Source organism: Coffea eugenioides, chromosome 2 (genome assembly GCF_003713205.1).
Source record: "Coffea eugenioides isolate CCC68of chromosome 2, Ceug_1.0, whole genome shotgun sequence".
Taxonomy (NCBI): domain Eukaryota; kingdom Viridiplantae; phylum Streptophyta; class Magnoliopsida; order Gentianales; family Rubiaceae; genus Coffea; species Coffea eugenioides.
This window is the reverse complement of record NC_040036.1, coordinates 69,581,659-69,603,891: the sequence shown is the minus strand read 5'-3', so window position 1 is coordinate 69,603,891 and position 22,233 is coordinate 69,581,659. Positions and strand designations below refer to the sequence as shown.

At 32.9% G+C, this 22,233-nt stretch overlaps 1 protein-coding gene across 1 annotated transcript; it reads right to left on the bottom strand.

Annotated features, from left to right (window-relative positions):
- Positions 1–4,866: 4,866 nt before the first annotated feature.
- LOC113760076 (putative late blight resistance protein homolog R1A-4) lies at positions 4,867–8,833 on the bottom strand. The gene is made up of 2 exons (XM_027302650.1): positions 5,730–8,833; positions 4,867–5,586 (listed from the first exon to the last, which is right to left on the bottom strand). Exon 1 carries the CDS (start codon positions 8,770–8,772, stop codon positions 6,400–6,402), a length of 2,373 nt encoding a protein of 790 aa, XP_027158451.1. The 5' UTR covers positions 8,773–8,833; the 3' UTR covers positions 4,867–5,586; positions 5,730–6,399.
- Between the last annotated feature and the right edge of the window lie 13,400 nt (positions 8,834–22,233).

Sequence of the window (22,233 nt, the reverse complement as noted above, 5' to 3'; positions counted from 1 at the left end):
GGGGAGCGGGTGACGGGGCAGGGGATATGTTTAGGCAACAGTCCCGCTCTAATCACGTCCCCCGTTGCCATTCCCAATTATTTGGGCTACCCGGTTAAGGATAAGTTTAGCAAATCAGCAATAACTACGGTGTTTTTCCATATGCATCCGATACCCATCCGCATCCTCAAGTCATTTTTTGGATTTGCCAAACATTGTCCTGTTCTGTACCATATCAGTTGAGAAAAAAAACTCTTAAGGCGGGAAAATTACTAAAGGACTGAAGCAATACCAAAAATAAAAATGAAAAGACAACGATTTCAAGCATGAAACTGTTAAAAAAAAAAAAGAAAAGTTGAAAGCCTCCTGTTGATGTAGCCCAAACTCAGGATTAATCAGTTCGAATCTTATGCTGTCTAGTGGTCTTAATTGAAACATAATTAGTTTTAAGAAAAAGATTGACATACATAACAATTTAGAGAGGTATTTGAACCGTCAAAATTTTGTTGAATTATTGTAATAGTGGAAATAGTTTACAATTTAAATTATAAAAGGAAAGTTCCCATTAGGATGGATAAATGAATAAGATAAGTAATGCCTTATTTGATAATCCAATTCAGCACTTAAACATAATGGATTTAGACCTTAATATATTCAGACGTGCTTGATAACAAAAAAAATAAAGGTTATTATCACTTTACCCCCTCAATGTTTGGTGTCACTATCAATTTCCCCATTAACGTTATTTTTAGTCACTTTACCCCCAAAACTAACGGTCAAACTTAACAGAGTTTGTTAATTAAAGTGAAAAGACATGTTTAATTCTTAAAATTATTATCACTTTAGCCCCATAAAGTATAATCTCATTATCAATTTACCCCATAGAGGTATTTTTTTTAGACAATTTATTCTACCATTTAACCAACTCAGTAAGTTAAAAAAACTTTAGAAGCAAATAACCTCCTCTTTGCATAATAAAACTAATAAAAAATTTAGAGTGGCTCTTTTCCTTTTTAGTATCAAGAAAAAAGTCAAAGAATTAATTTCTTTATTCTTCGCAATTTTATTAATATTGAAAAAAATAGAAAGACAGAGAGGGGGAGAGGAGAGAGAGAGAGAGCTCAATTCTTTTTTAAAAAATTACAAATAATAAAGAATTGAATACTTTTATTATTTTAAAAGTATTTCACTTTTCTGTTTACTATCAAATTTCAATCCTAATCTCAACAACCTTAAAGTAATACGATAATGTTAGACTTTCTTTATTTTCTTTCTTTGCAAAATCTAATTTTTTGTCTCCTTCTTTCCTATGTCTTTTTCTTTTCCAAGTATTAATAAGTGTGAAAAAAATTTTGAGAAAATTCTTTTATTTTTTTGTTTTTCAATCTATTAAAGTGAAAAAAAGGAAAAATAACCATTCCAACTTTTTATTTTTAATTATATATAAAAAGGGTAAATTTATTTAAAATTTTTTGACTATACTGGTTAGGTTAACGATGAGGTAAAATGTCTAGAAAATAATGTTAGGAACTAAAGCGAGTGTATCACTATAATCTAAATGAATAAAGTGATCATAACAATATAGTAATGTTATAAAATAAAAAGATTTTTTTTGTCCAAAATTTCTTAACATGTTGAGTTGAATTACTAATATGGGTAAAGTAATTAAAAAATAACGTTAAGGGATAAACTGATAATAGTGATATAATTTAAGGGGGTAAAGTGATAATAACCCAGAAAATAAACATCTGAATTAATTAAGTGAAACTGATCTTTCATATGTTAGTGTGGGCCAGATTATGTGGCACTAAATACCCACTAACAGTTGGTGTGACAAGGGCAGCTTGATAATTTAACAGAATCTCTATAGTTTTTCTAAACCCAGGAATAGTAAGCCATACTTGTCTTGCAAATTAATGAAAAGTTGGATCATTCTTACCAATTTTGATTGGGAAAATACCGGTTTTCATCCCCAAACTTTGGGCACAAGACACATTTCGTCCCTCATCTTTCGGGCATGACACATTTGGTGTCTGAATTAACAACTTTTGACCAAATGTCATCCTCAGACGGCAATTTAACCAACCTTTAACGGACCATTAAGTAAATGTGGCTATCTGAAGCAAAATCAGGTGAAAAATGACGTTGTCTTCACTTTCCCTTTTTCTTTCACTTCAACAACTTCCTCTGCAAATTTCCAAGACTAAGCTCCTACTGCAAATTTCTCTGAGAGTAAACCCCCTCTTCCAATTATAAATATATAATTATAATTATATAATACATATAAATATTACTTATACTAATATTTTATATAATTATAATGTATATTAGATATTAAATCTAATCATTATATAAATTTATATTCATAATAATAAATATAATTATAATTATCTAATTTATTAATATTATATACACATATATATTATAAGGGATAATTTCAGAAACCTCCCCTAAATTAGCTTATGGAAAAATGGGAAAATGGATAATTTATGGAGAAAAGTCGTAAAGGGCTGGTGTTTTATTGGAGAACTGGTTTATTTTTATTTTATTCGATAAATAAATTTGTTTATGAAAAAATGGGTACTCTGTTCTTATAATAGAGGAAAGCCATAAAGAGCTGAAGTTTTATTCGAAAACGAGTTTATTTTTATTTTATTCGATAAATAAATTTATTTATGAAAAAATGGGTACTCTGTTCTTATAATGGAGGAAAACCCTAAAGAGCTAGTCTTTTATGGAAAAGTGATACTTTATAGAAAGTGACCGCGATTTGGTTTATGAAATTATCCAAAAAAAAATTAGAATGAATTTGTTTATTTAATTAAATAATTATTATATATATATTTATATAATGCATTATATAATTATACTAATATTATTATAAAATATATAATTATAACTATATTATATATAAATATTAATTATACTAATATATTATATGATTATAAAGTATATTATATATTAATTATAATTTTTAGTATATATTAGAATATTTATAATAATAAATATAAATATAATTATATAATATATTATTACTATACACACATATATATTATAAATATATGCACATACAATATATATTTATAAATATATATATATAAAAATATATTATAGTTATTACCCTAAATATATTAGAGTTATTAGGGTATAGTTATTATAGTTATTATAGTTATTACCCTAAATATATTATAGTTATTAGGGTATATACCCTAATAATATATTTATATATATTTATAAATGTATATTATATGTGCATATATTTTAATATATATGTGTATATAGTAATAATATATTATATAATTATATTTATATTTATTATGATAAATATACTAAAAATTATAATTAATATATAATATACTTTATACTCATAAAATATATTAGTATAATTATATAATGCATTATGTAAATATATATAATAATTATTTAATTAAATAAACAAATTCATTCTAAATTGTTTTTTTGGATAATTTCATAAACCAAATCGCGGTCACTTTCTGTAAAGTATCGCTTTCCCATAAAAGACTAGCTCTTTAGGGCTTTCCTCCATTATAAGAACAGAGTACCCATTTTTTCATAAATAAATTTATTTATCGAATAAAATAAAAATAAACTCGTTTTCCAATAAAACTTCAGCTCTTTATGGCTTTCCTCTATTATAAGAACAGAGTACCCATTTTTTCATAAACAAATTTATTTATCAGATAAAATAAAAATAAACCAGTTCTCCAATAAAACACCAGCTCTTTATGGCTTTTCTCCATAAATTATCCATTTTCCCATTTTTCCATAAGCTAATTTAGGGGAGGTTTATGAAATTATCCCTTATAATATATATGTGTATATAATATCAATAAATTATATAATTATAATTATATTTATTATTATGAATATAAGGTTATATAATGATTAAATTTAATATCTAATATACATTATAATTATATAAAATATTAATATAAGTAATATTTATATGTATTATATAATTATAATTATATATTTATAATTGGAATAGGGGGTTCCTCTCGGAGAAATTTGCAGTAGGAGCTTAGTCTTGAAAATTTGCAGAAGAAATGAACACAACATCATTTTCTACCTGATTTTGCTTCGGTTAGCCACATTTACTTAACGGTCCGTTAAATGTTGGTTAAATTGCTGTTTGAGGATGACATTTGATCAAAAATTGTTAATTCAGACACCAAATGTGTCATGCCCAAAAGATGAGGAACGAAATGTGTCTTGTGCCCAAAGTTTGGGGATGAAAACCGGTATTTTCCCAATTTTGATTTTTCCAACAACCCTTTTTTCCAAATATTTCTCAAGCAATTTTGCTTGGGTTGCAGGACAGAATTCATTGCCCAATTGCTACAATTTGTCGTCCACATTTCTTGGAAGGTGATGCTACTAATGTAATCGGAGTACTCAATATTTGTGACAGTTTCTTCTAGCAGAAAAAAGAATGCCCAAAAAAAAAAGATATCTAAAATTTTTTGGAGTAAAATTGCTTCTAGAAACAATAACTATATATATATATATATTTTTTTAAAAAAACGCAACTATTCTAAAAGAATTCCATGACTCATCCTATAAGCAAAACTGCATCTTGCTTAAATTAGCTCTCTCAAAATTCAATTCCCTACTTTCCAGATCAAAATCAGACACATGAGAACTTGAATTGTTTTCTGGTACAAGTGGTAGTAGTTTGATGAATTTAGAGACTGCTGTATGAGGATCTTTGCAAACAATAATATTGCCCTATATGTAGAACTGTGAATGGAATCTGTTCCCATATTTTGACAAATAAAATAAAATAAAGAGGTAAATTAGTCCACAAGCACAGTACAAAAAGCCAAACACACAACTGTCTAATAACATTTATTGCATCAAATGAAGTGTTTCAAAGTCGAACACAATTTTTTTTTCTTTTTGTGGATTTTTTTTGTTGAATAATAAACAGTGGAGCTCAAAACCCTCCCAATTCCCTAAAATTTATACAGAGTTCGAAACAAAAAGGCACACAAAAACACAGGCAAAAGTTTTGCTTCTTCAACTGCTTTCTTCTTCTTCCACAGTAACAGCAAACCTTTTTTTTTTCTCTTTTTTTTTTTTACTTTTTTGTTTTAAAATAGAGAAAGCCACACGTATGAGCAATTATAAGAAAGCCACACATATGAGAAAGCCACACATAGCAAACCCTGCTGATATTAGAAAATCCAAAGACAATAGCAACTCTTTCTTGCCCTTTTGACTGAGATTTTGTGTACATCTAACTTTCAAATGTGGCTTTGCAGGAAGTAATTGATGCTGAGGATGAGAAACTGAAAAAGCTAAAGAACGAATTTGGAAATGAAGTTTATGAAGCTGTGACAACAGCTTTGATGGAGCTGAATGAGTACAACCCCAGTGGCAGGTATGTTATACCTGAGTTATGGAATTACAACCAGAAAAGGAGAGCAACACTGAAGGAAGGAGTAGCATACATAATCGAGCAGTGGAAATGCCTCAAATGTACTCATTCAGCTCCATCAAAGCTGTTGTCACAGCTTCATAAACTTCATTTCCAAATTCGTTCTTTAGCTTTTTCAGTTTCTCATCCTCAGCATCAATTACTTCCTGCAAAGCCACATTTGAAAGTTAGATGTACACAAAATCTCAGTCAAAAGGGCAAGAAAGAATGACAGATATCGATCACTCCAGGGCAGATACAATCCTCCAAGGACCAACTCTTTTAACTGTAGAGGGAAAGAAAACTCAACAGGATTCGATGGCAATGACTCCGCCAACACTTCGAGTGCTTCTAGACTTGAAAGGTGACTTAAGTTGCAGCATCCCACAGAGCACTCTGCTGCCGAGAGTTGGATCTTCAGTTGGCGGACATTTGGAATCTTTCTCATTATATTTTCCGCTCTGTCGTCTAAAGTCACAATCAAGGTGGAAAGAGTATCTAAATTCGAGAGGCCGGAGGTGTTTTCAAGATTTTCACTCGGCAAAGAACAAGTAACGTTCCAGCCCACCACATGTAGATGCCTCAACTTGGTCATGTTCCATATGGTATCTGGCAATGAAACAGTACCAGATTCAGCAATCACAACAAAAGTTTCTAAGTTGGAGAGCTTGTCAATTGTGGAGGGAATGGAACTCATTGCACCCTGAACACCCAAGTATCTCAGCTCAACAAGAGCTTCTACTTCTCCAGGTAAAACCTTATGCCGCAGAAAAATTTGCTCCAAATCCAACACCCGAAGTTTTTTGTAGATGCCAAAGACAAATGACATATCAGCGATGAATGAATCAGTCTCTTCAATCTGACTAAACAATAGCAGACTGCATAGTTGTGGACAGAATAGCCTTGACTTCTTAAACTGCTCTACCTTGGACCAAATGGACAACCTCTCGAGGTAGGGGCGCTCATTAAAAGTGGAAAGTTCACTGTAGCCACGCAACACCTGTAGGAAATTTTCTTGTTTGGCTGTCCTTACAAAACTCGTGTAATAGATCATGAATGCGACAAGTTTTGACTCCACCAGTATGTCCTTGTTTGGCAACCATGATTAGGTTTCGGCCAATAAGATGCATCATGTATTCTTCTGCTAAATCCTCTAATCTCTTTGGTTCTGTATCTTGCACAGGCTCTTCAGCAGATACAAAGCCTTCGGCTATCCATAGTCTCGTCAACTTCTCAGTTTCAATTTCTTGATCTTCTCTAAATGCCCCAAAGTAGAGAAGGCATGGTATCAAATGAAGTGGTAAGTTCATGTAACTCAGCTCCAATGTATACTTGCACCGGTCTGTATCATACGCAATGGCTGAAGTTAAACTATCAACTTCACTCCAAGCCTCATCCTCTATAGTTGACAAAATTCCAGCTATGATGACTATGGTAAGAGGCAATCCCTTGCAATTTCTTGCTATTTTCTCCCCAAGCATGCGTAGTGGTGGAGGACAATGTGCTTCTCCAAACACCTTCTTCTGCAATAATTCCCAACTCTCTTCTTTGGTGAGTTCACGAAGATTGTGAAGTTCCACAGAATCCACACCAATTCTAACCTCTGAAGCCACACTAGATTCTCGAGTTGTAATTAGGATTCGACTTCCAGTCCTATCGTCAGGGAATGAATGACACAAGCCATGCCATACCCCAATGTCCCAGACATCATCTAAAACAACGAGATATCTATTCTTCAATAACAGTTTCTTGAGGTTTAGCATTAAATCAATCTCATCCAGAACTTTGTGCTCTTCATTCACGCTAGCCTGTTTACCAAGAGAGGACAAAATTTGAACTAGTAGATTTTTCAAGTTATATTCTTGAGAAACAGTACACCAAAGAAACAAATGGAAGTGAGCCCGAACTGGGGGACTATTGTAAATTTTTTTGGCTAGAGTGGTCTTGCCAAGTCCAGGCATTCCCACAATGGGAACAATTTGCAACATTGCTGATCCTCTTTCGAGTCTGTTAATCACTTTTTTTGCCTCATCCTCGAGACCAACTACAAATTCATCGGTCATTGGTACTCTACCTCTTGATGGCTTGAAACGGGTAGTCTTGCGAACTTGTCCTTTGAAGCTATGACAGGAGGGTTTACTTCCTGAGATGCTTGAACCCCTTAGCTGAGCCACAATAAGCATAACATTGTTGTTCGTGTTGACTAACATAGCACAAGATTCAGCAGATTCTCCGACCACTAAGGAGTCAACACCCAGTTCTTTCATTTCATTCAGAAAGAGTGAGAAAACTACAATTCCTGCCTCACTAATAACAGCCACAATTTTATCATTTAGCTCATTCATATTCTCCTGCGCCTCATTCAGAATGCTTCTCAAAAATCTCAGTCCCTCATAGAGTCTTTTCATTTGATCTTTCACAGAAACTGCGAAGCTGGTTCTGCACCATAGGAGTTCCCAAAGACTACTTATGAGAGAATCATTAAAATCCTTCAGTATTTGCATATCTGTCTGCGTTGTAAGCAATGATTCTGGGGATTTCGGAGCTTTAAGGACTTTGACATATGTCTCATAAACTTGGAGGTCAACGGGGTTAATCTTCTCCAGTAGTTCACTGATTATGGAGCACATCCTGGGATCATGCATCTCTTCATCTTCCTTGTAAAACAAACACTTGTAAGAGAGGCGTGCGGCATTTAGAGCCACAACTTGAACGTGAGCCAACAGATCTCCCAATTCACGTTCTTCAACACCCAGAAATTTGGCAAAGCCAATGAAATTTTTCAAGAATGTAAGCTTGTCTTCAAGGGCCTCAATATGTGCGTGCAAAGCACTGTTGTAATCTTCCATGGACTCAAAATACCGACGGCTGAGAAGATCGATCAGATTCTGTAGAACGGAGTCTATGAAGTCCACGAGTTCACAGTCTCTTAAGCAGGAACCGGACTCTGATGAGCTGCAGCTCGACAAGGTATCGTATATGTCGATGATATCTTGCTTAAAGGACTTGATGTTTCCCAGCAAATTAGAGACGACGGGTTTCAAAGCTGTGACTACGCTTTTCAAATTGAATGGACTTTTTGACCTAAGATTGAGGGACTTTATATCCATCCCAGATCTGTTTACAGGAGCTTCAATCTTAGACAAGAAAGCTCGAAGCCTTACCTTCAATTGGTCGCTGCTCCAGTTTCTTGCACACAGAAGAACTGGTTTCAGGAACAGCAGATTCAGCTTGAGAGCCTCAAAATCTTCACGCAGGTTGGAAAATCCAGTTTCAAACGAATCACGTTTTTCGAGGTTGTTGTGGAGCAACTCCAGATTATGCAAGACGGAGTCGACACGAGTGGAGGCCATGTCTCTATCTCTTTGCGGGGATCTTCCTCTGACTCTCGAATTTCAGAGATGGTAAAGGAGAAAGAAACCTCAGCAATAGAGTATTTTCTCGCTGAAAAATAATATACTTCCTGAGTCACTATGAACGAAAGTCTGGGTGTTGTTGGTCTCTCTGCTTAATCAGGGCGGTTGACTTGGTGAAGACTGGAGTAGAAAAAGAAAAAGGATAATTTTCGTCATGGAAAATAAATAAATAACGAATTTATTAACTTTGCATTTACTCAAGAAGAATCCACTTTAAAAAATAAATAAATAAATAAATAAAAGATCCACTAAAAACGGCAACAAACAAGCATTATGACACTAAGAGAGCGACAGTCCACCTGCACTTGCATGATAAAAGACACCTACACTTGCATTATCAACAAGGAAATTTCTTTATCCTTCAAGTGTGTGTGAAAGGTTTGTTTTAAATTGAAACAGGACAATTACCAAAGTGAAAGACAGGAGGATTTCTTTATCCTTCAAGTGTGAATGTAAGACCGCTTCCACCCACGCAACCAAAATATAAGAGAATGTAAGACTTGGCCCTTTAATTGTATTGGTTGCTTTATTAAGGATCCAATGGAGATCATTTAGTTTTATCAAACCAATGTTAATTTAACTATCAAGAACTACTAAGACATATTCACTTTCTGTGCTCAGCAATTTATGATGATACATGTACTGCATGGATAGTACATGCCTGGTTGAAATGTTCACCTAGCTGATTATTTTTTTGCTTTTTTAACCTATTCATATTTTTCTTTTTTTTTTCCTACCAACTTGCCAATTTGCGGATTGCCTGATCCAAATACACCGATAGTAATATAATAAAAAGTAAGATAGAAAGCGGCATAAGAAATGAAATAGAACATCCATTGTGCCTTTCTTATTTCCACACCGAATTTTTGTTAAAATGTAATAATTATGCACCTCAATGGTCACAGGTTGGGTACACTTTTAAAAAAGCATGAATTTGTTATTTCAAAAGAAATTAACTGTGCTATTAAAAAGTGGACGGCAACATTATCGCCGGCCATCGACTAAGAAATGTTGGCCCCGCCTTATAACTTGAACGTAGCAGCTTTTAACCTTTTTTCCATTCGTTTTAGAATTGCCGCAATAAAAGGAAAATGAAACGGTAGAAAAGGTTTCCTTTTTTTTTTTTTTATCAACACAAGAGTGTCCGGATCAATTTTTACGGGGCCCGACTAATCCCCTGCGGCCAGAGAGATGAGGCCCCACTCCACACCGAGCACGTTAACAGCGGGACTCGAATCTGGACAAGTCAGAAAAGTCGACATATCCTAAGGAGGGGGGAGCGGACCACTCGAGCTATCCCGTGGGGGCAGAAGACCAGCCACATAAAGTGGCAAGTTTGTGGGAGGCAGGGGTTGAATCCCTGACCTCCAGCATCACCAAAGAAGGTGATGACCACTGGACCAAATGGCTAGTGGCGGAAGAAAAGGTTCCCGACAAGCATCACGTACTAGACAGGAAAGACACTGAATTCTTTGCTTTTTTTTTTTTCCTTTTTCTACCTATGTCACGGATGCTGCTGAAATAGTATGGACACAACTCACAAGACGCATTATTGGTGAAAAAATACAAAACAACTGTTTTTGGGATAGACTACCTGTAAAACTGGTTAAAGAAAAAATTTCCAAAACTTCCCAATTCATCACTTCTATCCTTCCCCTCCCTTTTCGCTCAACCCCTACTCCTCTGAGTTCCTCCGTCTTGTCACCTGTATACATACAAGTTAGAAACGACAAACTCACAGTGAGACTACGGTCCGATTGGATTATTATTTTTTAAAATTTTTATAAAAAAAATAATATAATGATTTGAAGCATATGAAATGAAAAGATGATCGAAAAATGCGTTCACAAATGATATAATTTTTTTGATAGAAAATTGTACAACTCAAACATAGTCAAGTTTTGGATATGGATATTTTCAAAATTGTTTTGAAGGGAATACTTGGGAGCACCTAGGGCTGAATCAGGTGTTCAATTTGTTGGGAGATGCACGAGGCAGTTGCTCAAAAAATTTTTGATCTTTTATTTAAGGTATCGATTATGACCTTCTTTTTATTGTCAGAGGGTTTAAATTGAATAAAAAGAAGGCCGTAATCATGAATAGAGCGAAAAGGCCAAAAAAAAATATAGGAAGGATTTCCTGGGCAAGAAATAGTCTGATAAGCAGGGATTTGGCAGCGGTGATTGAACTTGAGTGACTGTATCTGCCACTGCATCTAGGCCTGTCAACGGGTCGGGTCTAGACCCGGATCCGGACCGGATCCGTGAAATTATTGCGGGTATGGGTAGGGATTTAATTCCGTTTCCCGGATCCGGATCCGGATCCGTTTTGTCAAACAAAAAAACGGGTCGGATACGGAATATAGTATTCCGGCCCGTATTAGATCCGGATCCGGATATAAATGAATTAATAATTTAAAAAATATATATTTATCAATATAATTTGATTAGGGTGATGTATTTTAATAAAGTTAATTTGATTTCTTTTCTTATTTGGTTTTTTCTTTGCATTAGTTAGAAATTAGTTTACAAATATATTTTTTTCTTATTTTTATTAGAAATTATAAATTTTGCTAAATTTGTTCGGGTAGACCCGGATCCGGATCCGAGACCCGCCGGATCCGGATCCGGATCCGGAACATAGAATAAAAGACCCGTCGGGTAAACGGGTCGGATCCGGATACGGCATAGTAATTCGGGTCCGGGTCCGGAATAATGAATTCCGGCCCGGACCCGGCCCGTCGACAGCCCTAACTGCATCGGAGGGGAAGATGACTATTTCTCAAAATCGCACTTTAACCTACTTTTCCCTCAAAATTTTCGTCAAGTTTTATTTTGGCCCAGAAAGTACTCATCAAATTGCATCTTAACTCCAAAACTGTTTCTTTCAAGGGTGATTTCAAAAACCTCCCTGAGATCTTTAATAATATCATTTAGTTTCCTTGTAAGTTTTAAAACTTCACTTACCTCTACTATAAGCTTGACAAGACTAAATATCTCTATATATAAAGCCTGAGCAGGTCTGATATTAAAAATAAGTGTCATTATCTATTTTTCTGAATAGACCCTTCCAATATTCAGTATCATTTCATATACATCTTATCTACTAAACTTTCCACTTCGACGTAACTACCACTACACTCTTCCCATGTTAGTCCTCTACTGTTAGCTAACCCACTAATCAAAGTTGCTTCAATACATCACCTTCCATTTCTACTATTCTATAATCATATTCCTTGCTTTAAATGTTGCAAGAATCAACCTGACTGGAGGATTGCATTTATTGTAACTCTCTGTTATCAACACAATTTTCGATCATTATTTACTTTTTTTTCCTAAAATATGCATACATATTGAGTGTTCATCACCCACAGTCCCTATTAAAAGTTGAAAATTAACAACATTGCTCTTGCACTCTTAATAACTATTTAACCAATAAAATAAAATAAAATTTTAAACCAAAAATGTAGATAAAAATTAACTAAATTATTATCCAATATTGGTCCATATTTCTTTGTATCGAGGTGGTTTGGGACAACAAAGAATGTGACTAAATTAAATCTAATCAAAGTCAACCAAATAAAAGAATTTTGTTAAGTAATTAACACCTTGAAAAATTTCCTAGACAGTTACAAAGAAGTCAAGAAATTTTTTTAAAAAATAGTTTAATGCATGATGGAGTTTAAATTGTATTGAAAATCAAAATAATCTCTTCATATATGTGATTTGTAATATAAAACCTACTTATAGAAAAATATTTTATAATTAAGTCATGATTAAAAAATTAATAAAAAAGTGATCTAAAGGAGATATCAATCCATTGACATTCCTCTTAGACATATAAGAGGAATGTCATTTTAAAGGTTAACATGTCAAAAACTAAAATAAACAACGAATGACAAGAGAGTATTGCAGAGTTACTTTACGATATCGTAGAAGGCCTGCATACAGTATTACTCCTACAATTTATTGTACTCATAGAAATATCATTAAGGCTTTCATAGCCTAGAATTAATAAATATTTTTTGAGGGAAGGGGGAAATATCTAATGGTTAACGTGTCATCCAACATATAAACATACAATGACACATTTATCATCCTTAAACTTGCTATATAAACACACTTGCCAGATTCATGAACCTAAAAGACATTAGTATGAATAACTTGATCATTTTTTTATGCCATTACTTAGGTACTTGTTTTAATTCATGTAAGGATTTAACAAGTTTATATACCTTATGCTCTTGACCATGCACAAGAAAACCTTCTAGGATTTTGGACCAACTAGTAAATTTACCAAACTCTCGTTAGCCTATTTGTTTGTTTATAAATGTCGAGTTGATAAAAGAACTAAGAATTTTTTTTTTTTGGTATGATTCAGCCTTCTGGTCTTTTCTATAGGAAGCATTCTTCTCCTTTTAATATGTTATACTGTAGTATATGACTACGAAGTTATACTAAATTGTTTAGTTTTAAGCATCAGTGGGAACTACATATATGGTGTTTGAATTTTGAACTTTTTGGTTGCTAAGTGACTACATATTTTGAAAATATAGTGAGGTTTCCTGGATAGTTAATGTCAGTGAAGCCATTGGCACTGATGTTAATGATTTTTGTGAGCTCTTCTTTTGTCCCTTGTCTTTTTTTTCTTTTTTTTTTAAGTTTTGACTACATAGTATACAAGAATTTTGGAAGGAAAGTATTAGCAGTAAGAACTCATTGTATAGAACTAATCTATAATTTTTAGCATCTCTTAGACAACATCGCTGGAAAGCTCAAAAAATATAGCTTTGGTTCTAAGGTTTAAGAAACAGGTGTAAGTTTCTTTTAAGCATTAGCACTCTACCTTATCCTCAAGGATATTTCTCCTTTTATTGCACTAGATAAGGGACAAATATAGCTTTAAGGAAAGTGTACATAATACTCAACTTGGTTATAATTTTCTTCTACTGGCATACATATTTGAAAAATTCCCTTTATTTCTATTTTCCAACAATCTTTAAGACTAAAAGAGTTGGCAACCAACACTTTGAATATGGAGATGAAGGAAACTTCGTATGTTGACGAAAAAGGATGAAGGTTGTATATGTCATGACAACACCAAAACTTAGCACATAAGGAGACGAAAAATCTCTTAAAGAAACTGAAAAGAAGTAAAAATGGGACAATGATTATTAAATTTAGAGAGGCCACATCCTTGATGAAATGAGTGATGAACTCTTTGATGTTTACCACACGGTGACAATTCAAATCCAAATGTGTGCAAGAGGATACTACAATTAAGAAGTTCTTTGTTCTTCTTTTTAACAATTATAAAATGATAGATACAAGACCTATTATGGAACAATTTGCAGAAATTTTGAACCGTTTTACTTAATAAAATATGCATATGGATGAAATCATTGCTGTGAGTTCCATAATAGACAAATTGTTTCCAACATGAAAAGATTTCAAGAGAAGTATGAAATATAAAGAGAGAATACATCTGTCTTGAAAGTGTTGCCAAGTCCTTAAGAGTTGAGGAGGAATTTCGCATGCAAAGGAGGAAACACAAGATGAGATCCCAGATTCTTCTACCAAAATACACGTGATTGAAGAGGACAGTCAAGCAAGTCTCGAGACAAGAAAGATGATCAGTACAAGAATCACTAAAATAACGAGAAAATGAATAAGAGAGGAAACTGCTGCTATTGCAACAAACGTGGACACTGCAAGTCCAAATATAGACTTTTTAAGAAGGCTAAAAATGAGAAGTAAGAGACATGCAATAATGCAAGTAAAGGGATAATTGCAATGATCTTCAAGGTGAACCTTATGGAAGATGGCTTTGCTTAGTTGGTCAATGGTACTGAGGCTATAAAACATATATGCAAAACTAAGGAATTCTTCAAATCTATGAAACCAGCTCAAAATGGAATAGTTGCTTTACATAAAATATTCAGCCACAGCTCCCATTGTAGGAATAAGTGAAGTTGAATTTGGAATTTACTTGTCAAATTATTATAACTCTTATTAATGTTCTTGATGTACAGAGAGTTAGGAAGAATCTTGTTTCATATGGTATGTTAAACAAGTTTCGTTTCAAATTTCTATTTGATACTGATACGTTCATACTTCCTCAGACATGTATGTATGTATGTAAGAAAGGGTTATCTTTGTTATGGTATGTTCAAACTTAATCTACTGGCAATCTACAATAATAATAAAGGAGAATTGTAGTTTTAGTCCCCAATGTTTAGCATATATGTTAAATTAATCCCTAATGTACTAGCCAAAACAAATTTGGTCTCCAAAATTTCTAATATTAAGCACATTTAGGACATTTGATGGAAATTCAACAATGACTAATGGTCAAAATCAAATTGCCATTAGTCAACAATTTTGAACTTTGTATTTTTGGTCCATCATGTTTGAAATTTTAATCATTTTAGTCACTTTAGATTTCAATAGTGATATTGAGGGTTTTAGGATAAAATAAGATGCTAATTAAAGTGAAATTCTGTTAAATGGGTACTAGGAATTTTAATTAAACCTTTTTTTATTTTAGACACTAATTTCTCATATATTTCTTCCTTTTTGTATAATCCATCCCAAATTTGGTATAATATATATAATTATTATTTTATGCTATTAGTAATTAACTGATAATTAATTGATAATGATTAAAAGCACTTGATATGGTATTTATCTTTACTAGATTTTATAATTACAATTCCTAACTACTGCAATTTAAGTCCTATATATGTATACAAGTCATGCAAGAACTTGTGTAGTGGACTAGCAATGTAATGATAATAAATTTTTATATTAATACTAGAATTATCTCCTTTTGTTTTTTATTTTATAAATTATTCATATATTGTCATCCGATTGTAATGTATTCAACAAATTTTATACTTTTTTACTTAAATGATGTTATTGTGTTGATATAAAGTGTTTTCATCTAGTTCTGAAAAGAAGTGTTGTCATGAAATTTTATAGGCATTTAGGAAGACATTTGTCATATATGTAATTGAATTCACACTTCATTTTGTCTCTAAACTTGAAATTTTATAGGCATTTAGTAAGACATTTGTCATATATGCAATTCAATTCACATTTCATTTTGTCTCTAAAGCCCGAATTATAACTACTTGAAATTTAAGGGACCACATTAATTGAAACATCAAACATTAGGGACTAAAAATACAAAGACAAAACTTTTGACTAAAAACAATTTTGAGCTTTGTATTTTTGAACCCGAAGCTCCAAAAAGTTCCAAATTAAATGAGTTGAGTTTGATCTTATGAAAGTCCGGCTCATTAGCCCCGATTGATAGGCCTAATTATGACACTTTAAAAAAAGGTATTTACTCAAGAAGAATCCACTTTAAAAAAAATAATAAAAGATCCACTAAAAACTGCAACAAACAACCATTGGGAGTTTAGGAAAGAAAAGAAAAGAATAGAAACCTTAAGTTAGAAAAGAAAAGATTATAATATTTTTTCACGTTGTTTGGGAGTTTTAGAGAAGAAAGGAGATGAAATAACTTTCCTTTGTTTAGAAGTGGAGAAAAGTGTAAAGACAAGATTCAATTTTATATAAAAACTCTTAAATCTTAAGATACCATGAGAATTCTATTAGGTTATATAATTATATTTTAATCTTTTAAGGGTAAAAGTGGCATATGGTATAATTCATTTAACCCACTCCACTTTCTCACATTTTCAGCCCAATTTTGGGCAGAAAGTTTTTCTGATGTGGAAGGGAGCTGACATCTTTCCGTTTCTTTTCAATTCTTTCCTATCCAAAGTCCCAAATGTGAGAAAGATTCAACTTTCCTTTGTAATCTTTTTTTTTTTCTCACCAAATCTGCTCTTCCAAACTAGCTGTAAGAGAGCGACAGTCTACCTGCACTTGCATGATAAAAGACCTTTGCTTATTTAAATTTCAGCGGGCCAACATTCTTGTACGAGGAAAGCAACCGGCACCCACGCTTGCATTATCAACAAGGAAATTTCTTTATCCTTCAAGTGTGAAAGGTTTGTTTTAAATTGAAACAGGACAATTACCAAAGTGAAAGACAGGAGGATTTGTTTATCCTTCGAGTGTGAATGTAAGACCGCTTCCACCCACGCAACCAAAATATAAGAGAATGTAAGACTTGGCCCTTTAATTGTATTGGTTGCTTTATTAAGGATCCAATGGAGATCATTTAGTTTTATCAAACCAAAGTTAATTAACCATTAAGTACTAACACATGTTCACTTTCAGTGCTTAGGGCTGGCACCGGAGCGGTTTGGGAGGAGACCCGCTGCCAAATGGCTCCCCCGCCCTCGCACTCGCTATCCCCTGCGCCTCGCCTAGTTGCTCGTGCAGTCCCCCCGGCAAAGACAATAGTGTAGAAATTGCCGTCATGGGGAAATCTCCCACCTTGTCAAAAACCTTGATATGTGCTCAGCAAATTATGATAATACATGTGTTACCTGATAATCAACTATTACTAGAGTAATTGGTCATTAGAAAAAGGCTTGAAACTCTCTTCGAGCGTAATGCAAGGGATTAAATCTTTTGACTTGCATTTCTTTTTCAGGTTTAGTTCTTCTTGAATACAAGTCAAAGGATCAAATTCTTTCGACTTGCATTTCTTCTCTCGACTTTCTTAAAAATTTCACTAGAGAATGACTGTCCTGAAAATTTCACCAACAGGTGAAAGTGTAGAATAGGATTAGCCAATCAGATGTAGAATAGGAATTATGGTATCAACATTCCTGTGCGAGGAAATCAACCAGCAACCTACACTTGCATCATCAACATTCTTGTACGGGGAAGGCAACGGACACCCATTATGAATTCCTTTTTTACCTATTTGTCTTTTTCTTTTTTAGCCAACAGGTGAAAGCTAGACAAATGACTATTTCTACAGTACCTTTCTTATTTCCACACCAAATTTTTGTTAAAATGTAATAATTATACCCCTCAATAGTCACAAGTTGGGTACACTTTTTTAAAAAGCATGAATTTGTTATTTTAAAAGAAATTGACTGTGCTATTAAAAAGTGGACGGCAACATTATCGCCGGCCATCAACAAAAAAATGTTGGCCCGCCTTGTAACTTTAATGTAGCAGCTTTTAACCTTTTTCCATTCGTTTTAGAATTGCCGCAAGTAGAACGAAACGGAAGAAAAGGTTCCCGACAAGCATCACGTACTAGACAGGAAAACACTGAATTCCTTGCTCTTTTTTTCCCCTTTTCTAACTATGATGCTACTGAAATAGTATGGACACAAGACGCGTTGTTGCCTTGTTGGTGAGAAAATACAAAACAACTGTTTTTGGGATAGGCTACCTGTAAAACTGGTTAAAGAAAAAATTTCCAAAACTTCCCACTTCATCTCTTCTATCCTTCCTCTCCCTCTTCTGCTTAACCACTACTCCTCTGAGTTCCTCCGTCTTGTCACCTATATACATACAAGTCAGAAACGACAAACTCATAGTGAAACTAAGGTCTGTTTGGATTATTATTTTTTAAAATTTTTATAAAAAAAAATACTATAATGATTTGAAGCATATGAAATGAAAAAAACGATCCAAAAATGCGTTCACAAATGATATAATTTTTTTGATAGAAAACCGTGCAATTCAAATATAGTCAAGTTTTGGATATGGATGCTTTTAAAATTATTGTTTTGAAGGGAATACTTGGGCGCACCTAGGGGTGAATGGGGTGTTCAATTTGTTGGGAGATGCACGAGGCAGTTGCTCAAAAAAATTTTGATCTTTTATTTAAGGTATCGATTATGGCCTTCTTTTTCTTGTCAGAGGGTTTAAATTGAATAAAAAGAAGGCCGTAATCATGAACAGAGCGAAAAGGCCAAAAAAAAAAAAAGGGAAGGATTTCCTGGGCAAGAAATAGTCTGATAAGCAGGGATTTGGCAGCGGTGATTGAACTTGAGTGACTATATCTGCCACTGCATCGAAGGGAAGGGGAAGATGACTATTTCTCAAAATCGCACTTTAACCTACTTTTCCGTCAAATTTTCCGTCAAAGTACTCAACAAATTACATCTTAACTCCAAAACTGTTTCTTTCAAGGGTGATTTCAAAAACCTCCCTGAGATCTTTCATACCTCTGCTGTAAGCTTGACAAGACTAAATATCTCTATGTATAAAGCCTGAGCAGGTTTGATGTTAAAAATAAGTGTCATTATTTATTTTTCTGAATAGACCCTTCCAATATTCAGTATCATTTCATATACATCTTATCTACTAAACTTTCCACTTCTACGTAACTACCGCTACACTCTTCCCATGTTAGTCCTCTACTGTTAGCTAACCCACTAATCAAAGTTGCTTCAATACATCACCTTCCATTTCTATTATTCTATAATTATATTCCTTGCTTTAAACGTTGCAAGAATCAACCTGACTGGAGGATTGCATTTATTTTATTAAGTGTTATCAACACAATTTTCGATCATTATTTACCTTTTTCCCAAAATATGCATACATATTGAGTATGCATCACCCACAGTCCCTATTAAAAGTTGAAAATTAACAATATTTCTCTTGCACTCTTAATAACTCTTTAACCAATAAAATAAGATAAAATTTTTAAACCAAAAAATGTAGATACAAAATAACTAAATTGTTATCCAATATTGGTCCATATTTCTTTGCATCCAGATGGTTTGGGACAGCAAAGAATGTGAGTAAATTAACTCTAATCAAAGTCAACCAAATAAAAGAATTTTGTTAAGTAACTAACACCTTGAAAAATTTCCTAGACAGTTACAAAGAAGTCAAGAAATTTTTAAAAAAAAAAGTTTAATGCATGATGTAGTTTGAATTGTATTGAAAATCAAAATAATCTCTTAATATATGTGATTTGTAATATAAAACCTACTTATAGAAAAATATTTTATAATTAAGTCATAATTAAAAAAATTAATAAAAAAAAGTGATCTAAAGGAGATATCAATCCATTGACATTCCTCTTAGACATATAAGAGGAATGTCATTTTAAAGGTTAACATGTCAAAAACTAAAATAAACAACGAATGACAAGATAGTATTGCAGAGTTACTTTACGATATCGTAGAAGGCCTACATACAGTATTACTCCTACAATTTATTGTACTCATAGAAATGTCTTTAAGGCTTTCATAGCCTAGAATTAATAAATATTTTTTGAGGAAAGGGGGAAATATCTAATGGTTAACGTGTCATCCAACATATAAACATACAATGACACATTTATCATCCTTAAACTTGCTATATAAACACACTTGCCAGGTTCATGAACCTAAAAGACATTAGTATGAATAACTTGATCATTTTTTTATGCCACTACTTAGGTACTTGTTTTAATTCATATAAGGATTTAACATTTATATACCTTATGCTCTTGACCATGCACAAGAAAACCTTCTAGGATTTTGGACCAACTAATAAATTTACCAAACTCTCGTTAGCCTATTTGTTTGTTTATGACTGTCGAGATGATGAAAGAACTAAGATTTTTTTTTTTTTTGTATGATTCAGTAATCAGGTCTTTTCTTTAGGAAGCATTCTTCTCCTTTTAATATGTTATACTGTAGTATATGACTACGAAGTTATACTAAATTGTTTAAGGAAAGAGTACATAATACACGACTTGGTTGTAATTTTCTTCTACTGGCATACATATTTGAAAATTTTCCTTTATTTCTATTTTCCAACAATCTTTAAGACTAAAAGAGTTGGCAACCAACACTTTGAATATGGAAACTTCATATGTTGACGAAAAAGGATGGAGGTTGTATATGTCATGACAACGCCAAAACTTAGCACATAAGGAGACGAAAAATCTCTTAAACAAACTGAAGAGAAGCAAAAATGGGACAATGATTATTAAATTTAGAGAGGCCACATCCTTGATGAAATGAGTGATGAACTCTTTGATGTTTACCACACGGTGACAATTCAAATCCAAATGTGTGCAAGAGGATACTACAATCAAGAAGTTCTTTGTTTCTTCTTTTTAACAATTATAAAATGATAGATGCAAGACCTATTATGGAGCAATTTGCAGAAATTTTGAACCGTTTTACTTATGCGTATGGATGAAATCATTGCTGTGACTTCCATAATAGACAAATTGTTTCCAACATGAAAAGATTTCAAGAGAAGTATGAAATATAAAGAGAGAAGGCATCTGTCTTGAAAGTGTTGCCAAGTCCTTAAGAGTTGAGGAGGAATTTCGCATGCAAAGGAGGAAACACAAGATGAGATCCCAGATTCTTCTACCAAAATACACGTGATTGAAGAGGACAGTCAAGCAAGTCACGAGACAAGAAAGATGATCAGTACAAGAATCACTAAAATAACGAGAAAATGAATAAGAGAGGAAACTGCTGCTATTGCAACAAACGTGGACACTGCAAGTCCAAATATAGACTTTTTAAGAAGGCTAAAAATGAGAAGTAAGAGACATGCAATAATGCAAGTAAAGGGCTAATTGCAATGATCTTCAAGGTGAACCTTATGGAAGATAGCTTTGCTTAGTTGGTCAATAGTACTGAGGCTATAAAACATATATGCAAAATAAGGAATTCTTCAAATTTATGAAACCAGCTCAAAATGGAATAGTTGCTTTACATAAAATATCCAGCCACAGCTCCCATTGCAGGAATAAGTGAAATTGAATTTGGAATTTACTTGTCAAAATATTATAACTCTTATTAATGTTCTTGATGTACTGAGATTTAGGAAGAATCTTGTTCCATATGGTATGTTAAACAAGTTTCGTTTCAAATTTCTATTTGATACTGATACGTTCATACTTCCACAGACATGTATGTATGTAAGAAAGCGTTATCTTTGTTATGGTATGTTCAAACTTAATCTACTGGCAATCTACAATAATAATAAAGGAGAATTGTAGTTTTAGTCCCCAATGTTTAGCATATATGTTAAATTAATCCCTAATGTACTAGCCAAAACAAATTCGGTCTCCAAAATTTCTAATATTAAGCACATTTAGGACATTTGATGGAAATTCAACAATGACTAATGGTCAAAATCAAATTGCCATTAGTCAATAGTTTTGAACTTTGTATTTTTGGTCCATCATGTTTGAAATTTTAATCATTTCAATCATTTTAGTCACTTTAGATTTCAATAGTGATATTGAGGGTTTTAGGATAAAATAAGATGCGAATTAAAGTGAAATTGTGTTAAATGGGTACTAGGAATTTTAATTAAACATTTTTTTATTTTTGACACAATTTCTCATATATTTCTTCCTTTTTGTATAATCCATCCCAAATTTGGTATAATGTATATAATTATTGTTTTACGCTATTAGTAATTAACTGATAATTAATTAATAATAATTAAAAGCACTTGATATAGTATTTATCTTTACTAGATTTTATAA

Bases quoted from the DNA above. Each gene is read 5' to 3' on its own strand.
- LOC113760076 (XM_027302650.1), bottom strand. From the start codon at position 8,772: ATGGCCTCCACTCGTGTCGACTCCGTCTTGCATAATCTGGAGTTGCTC.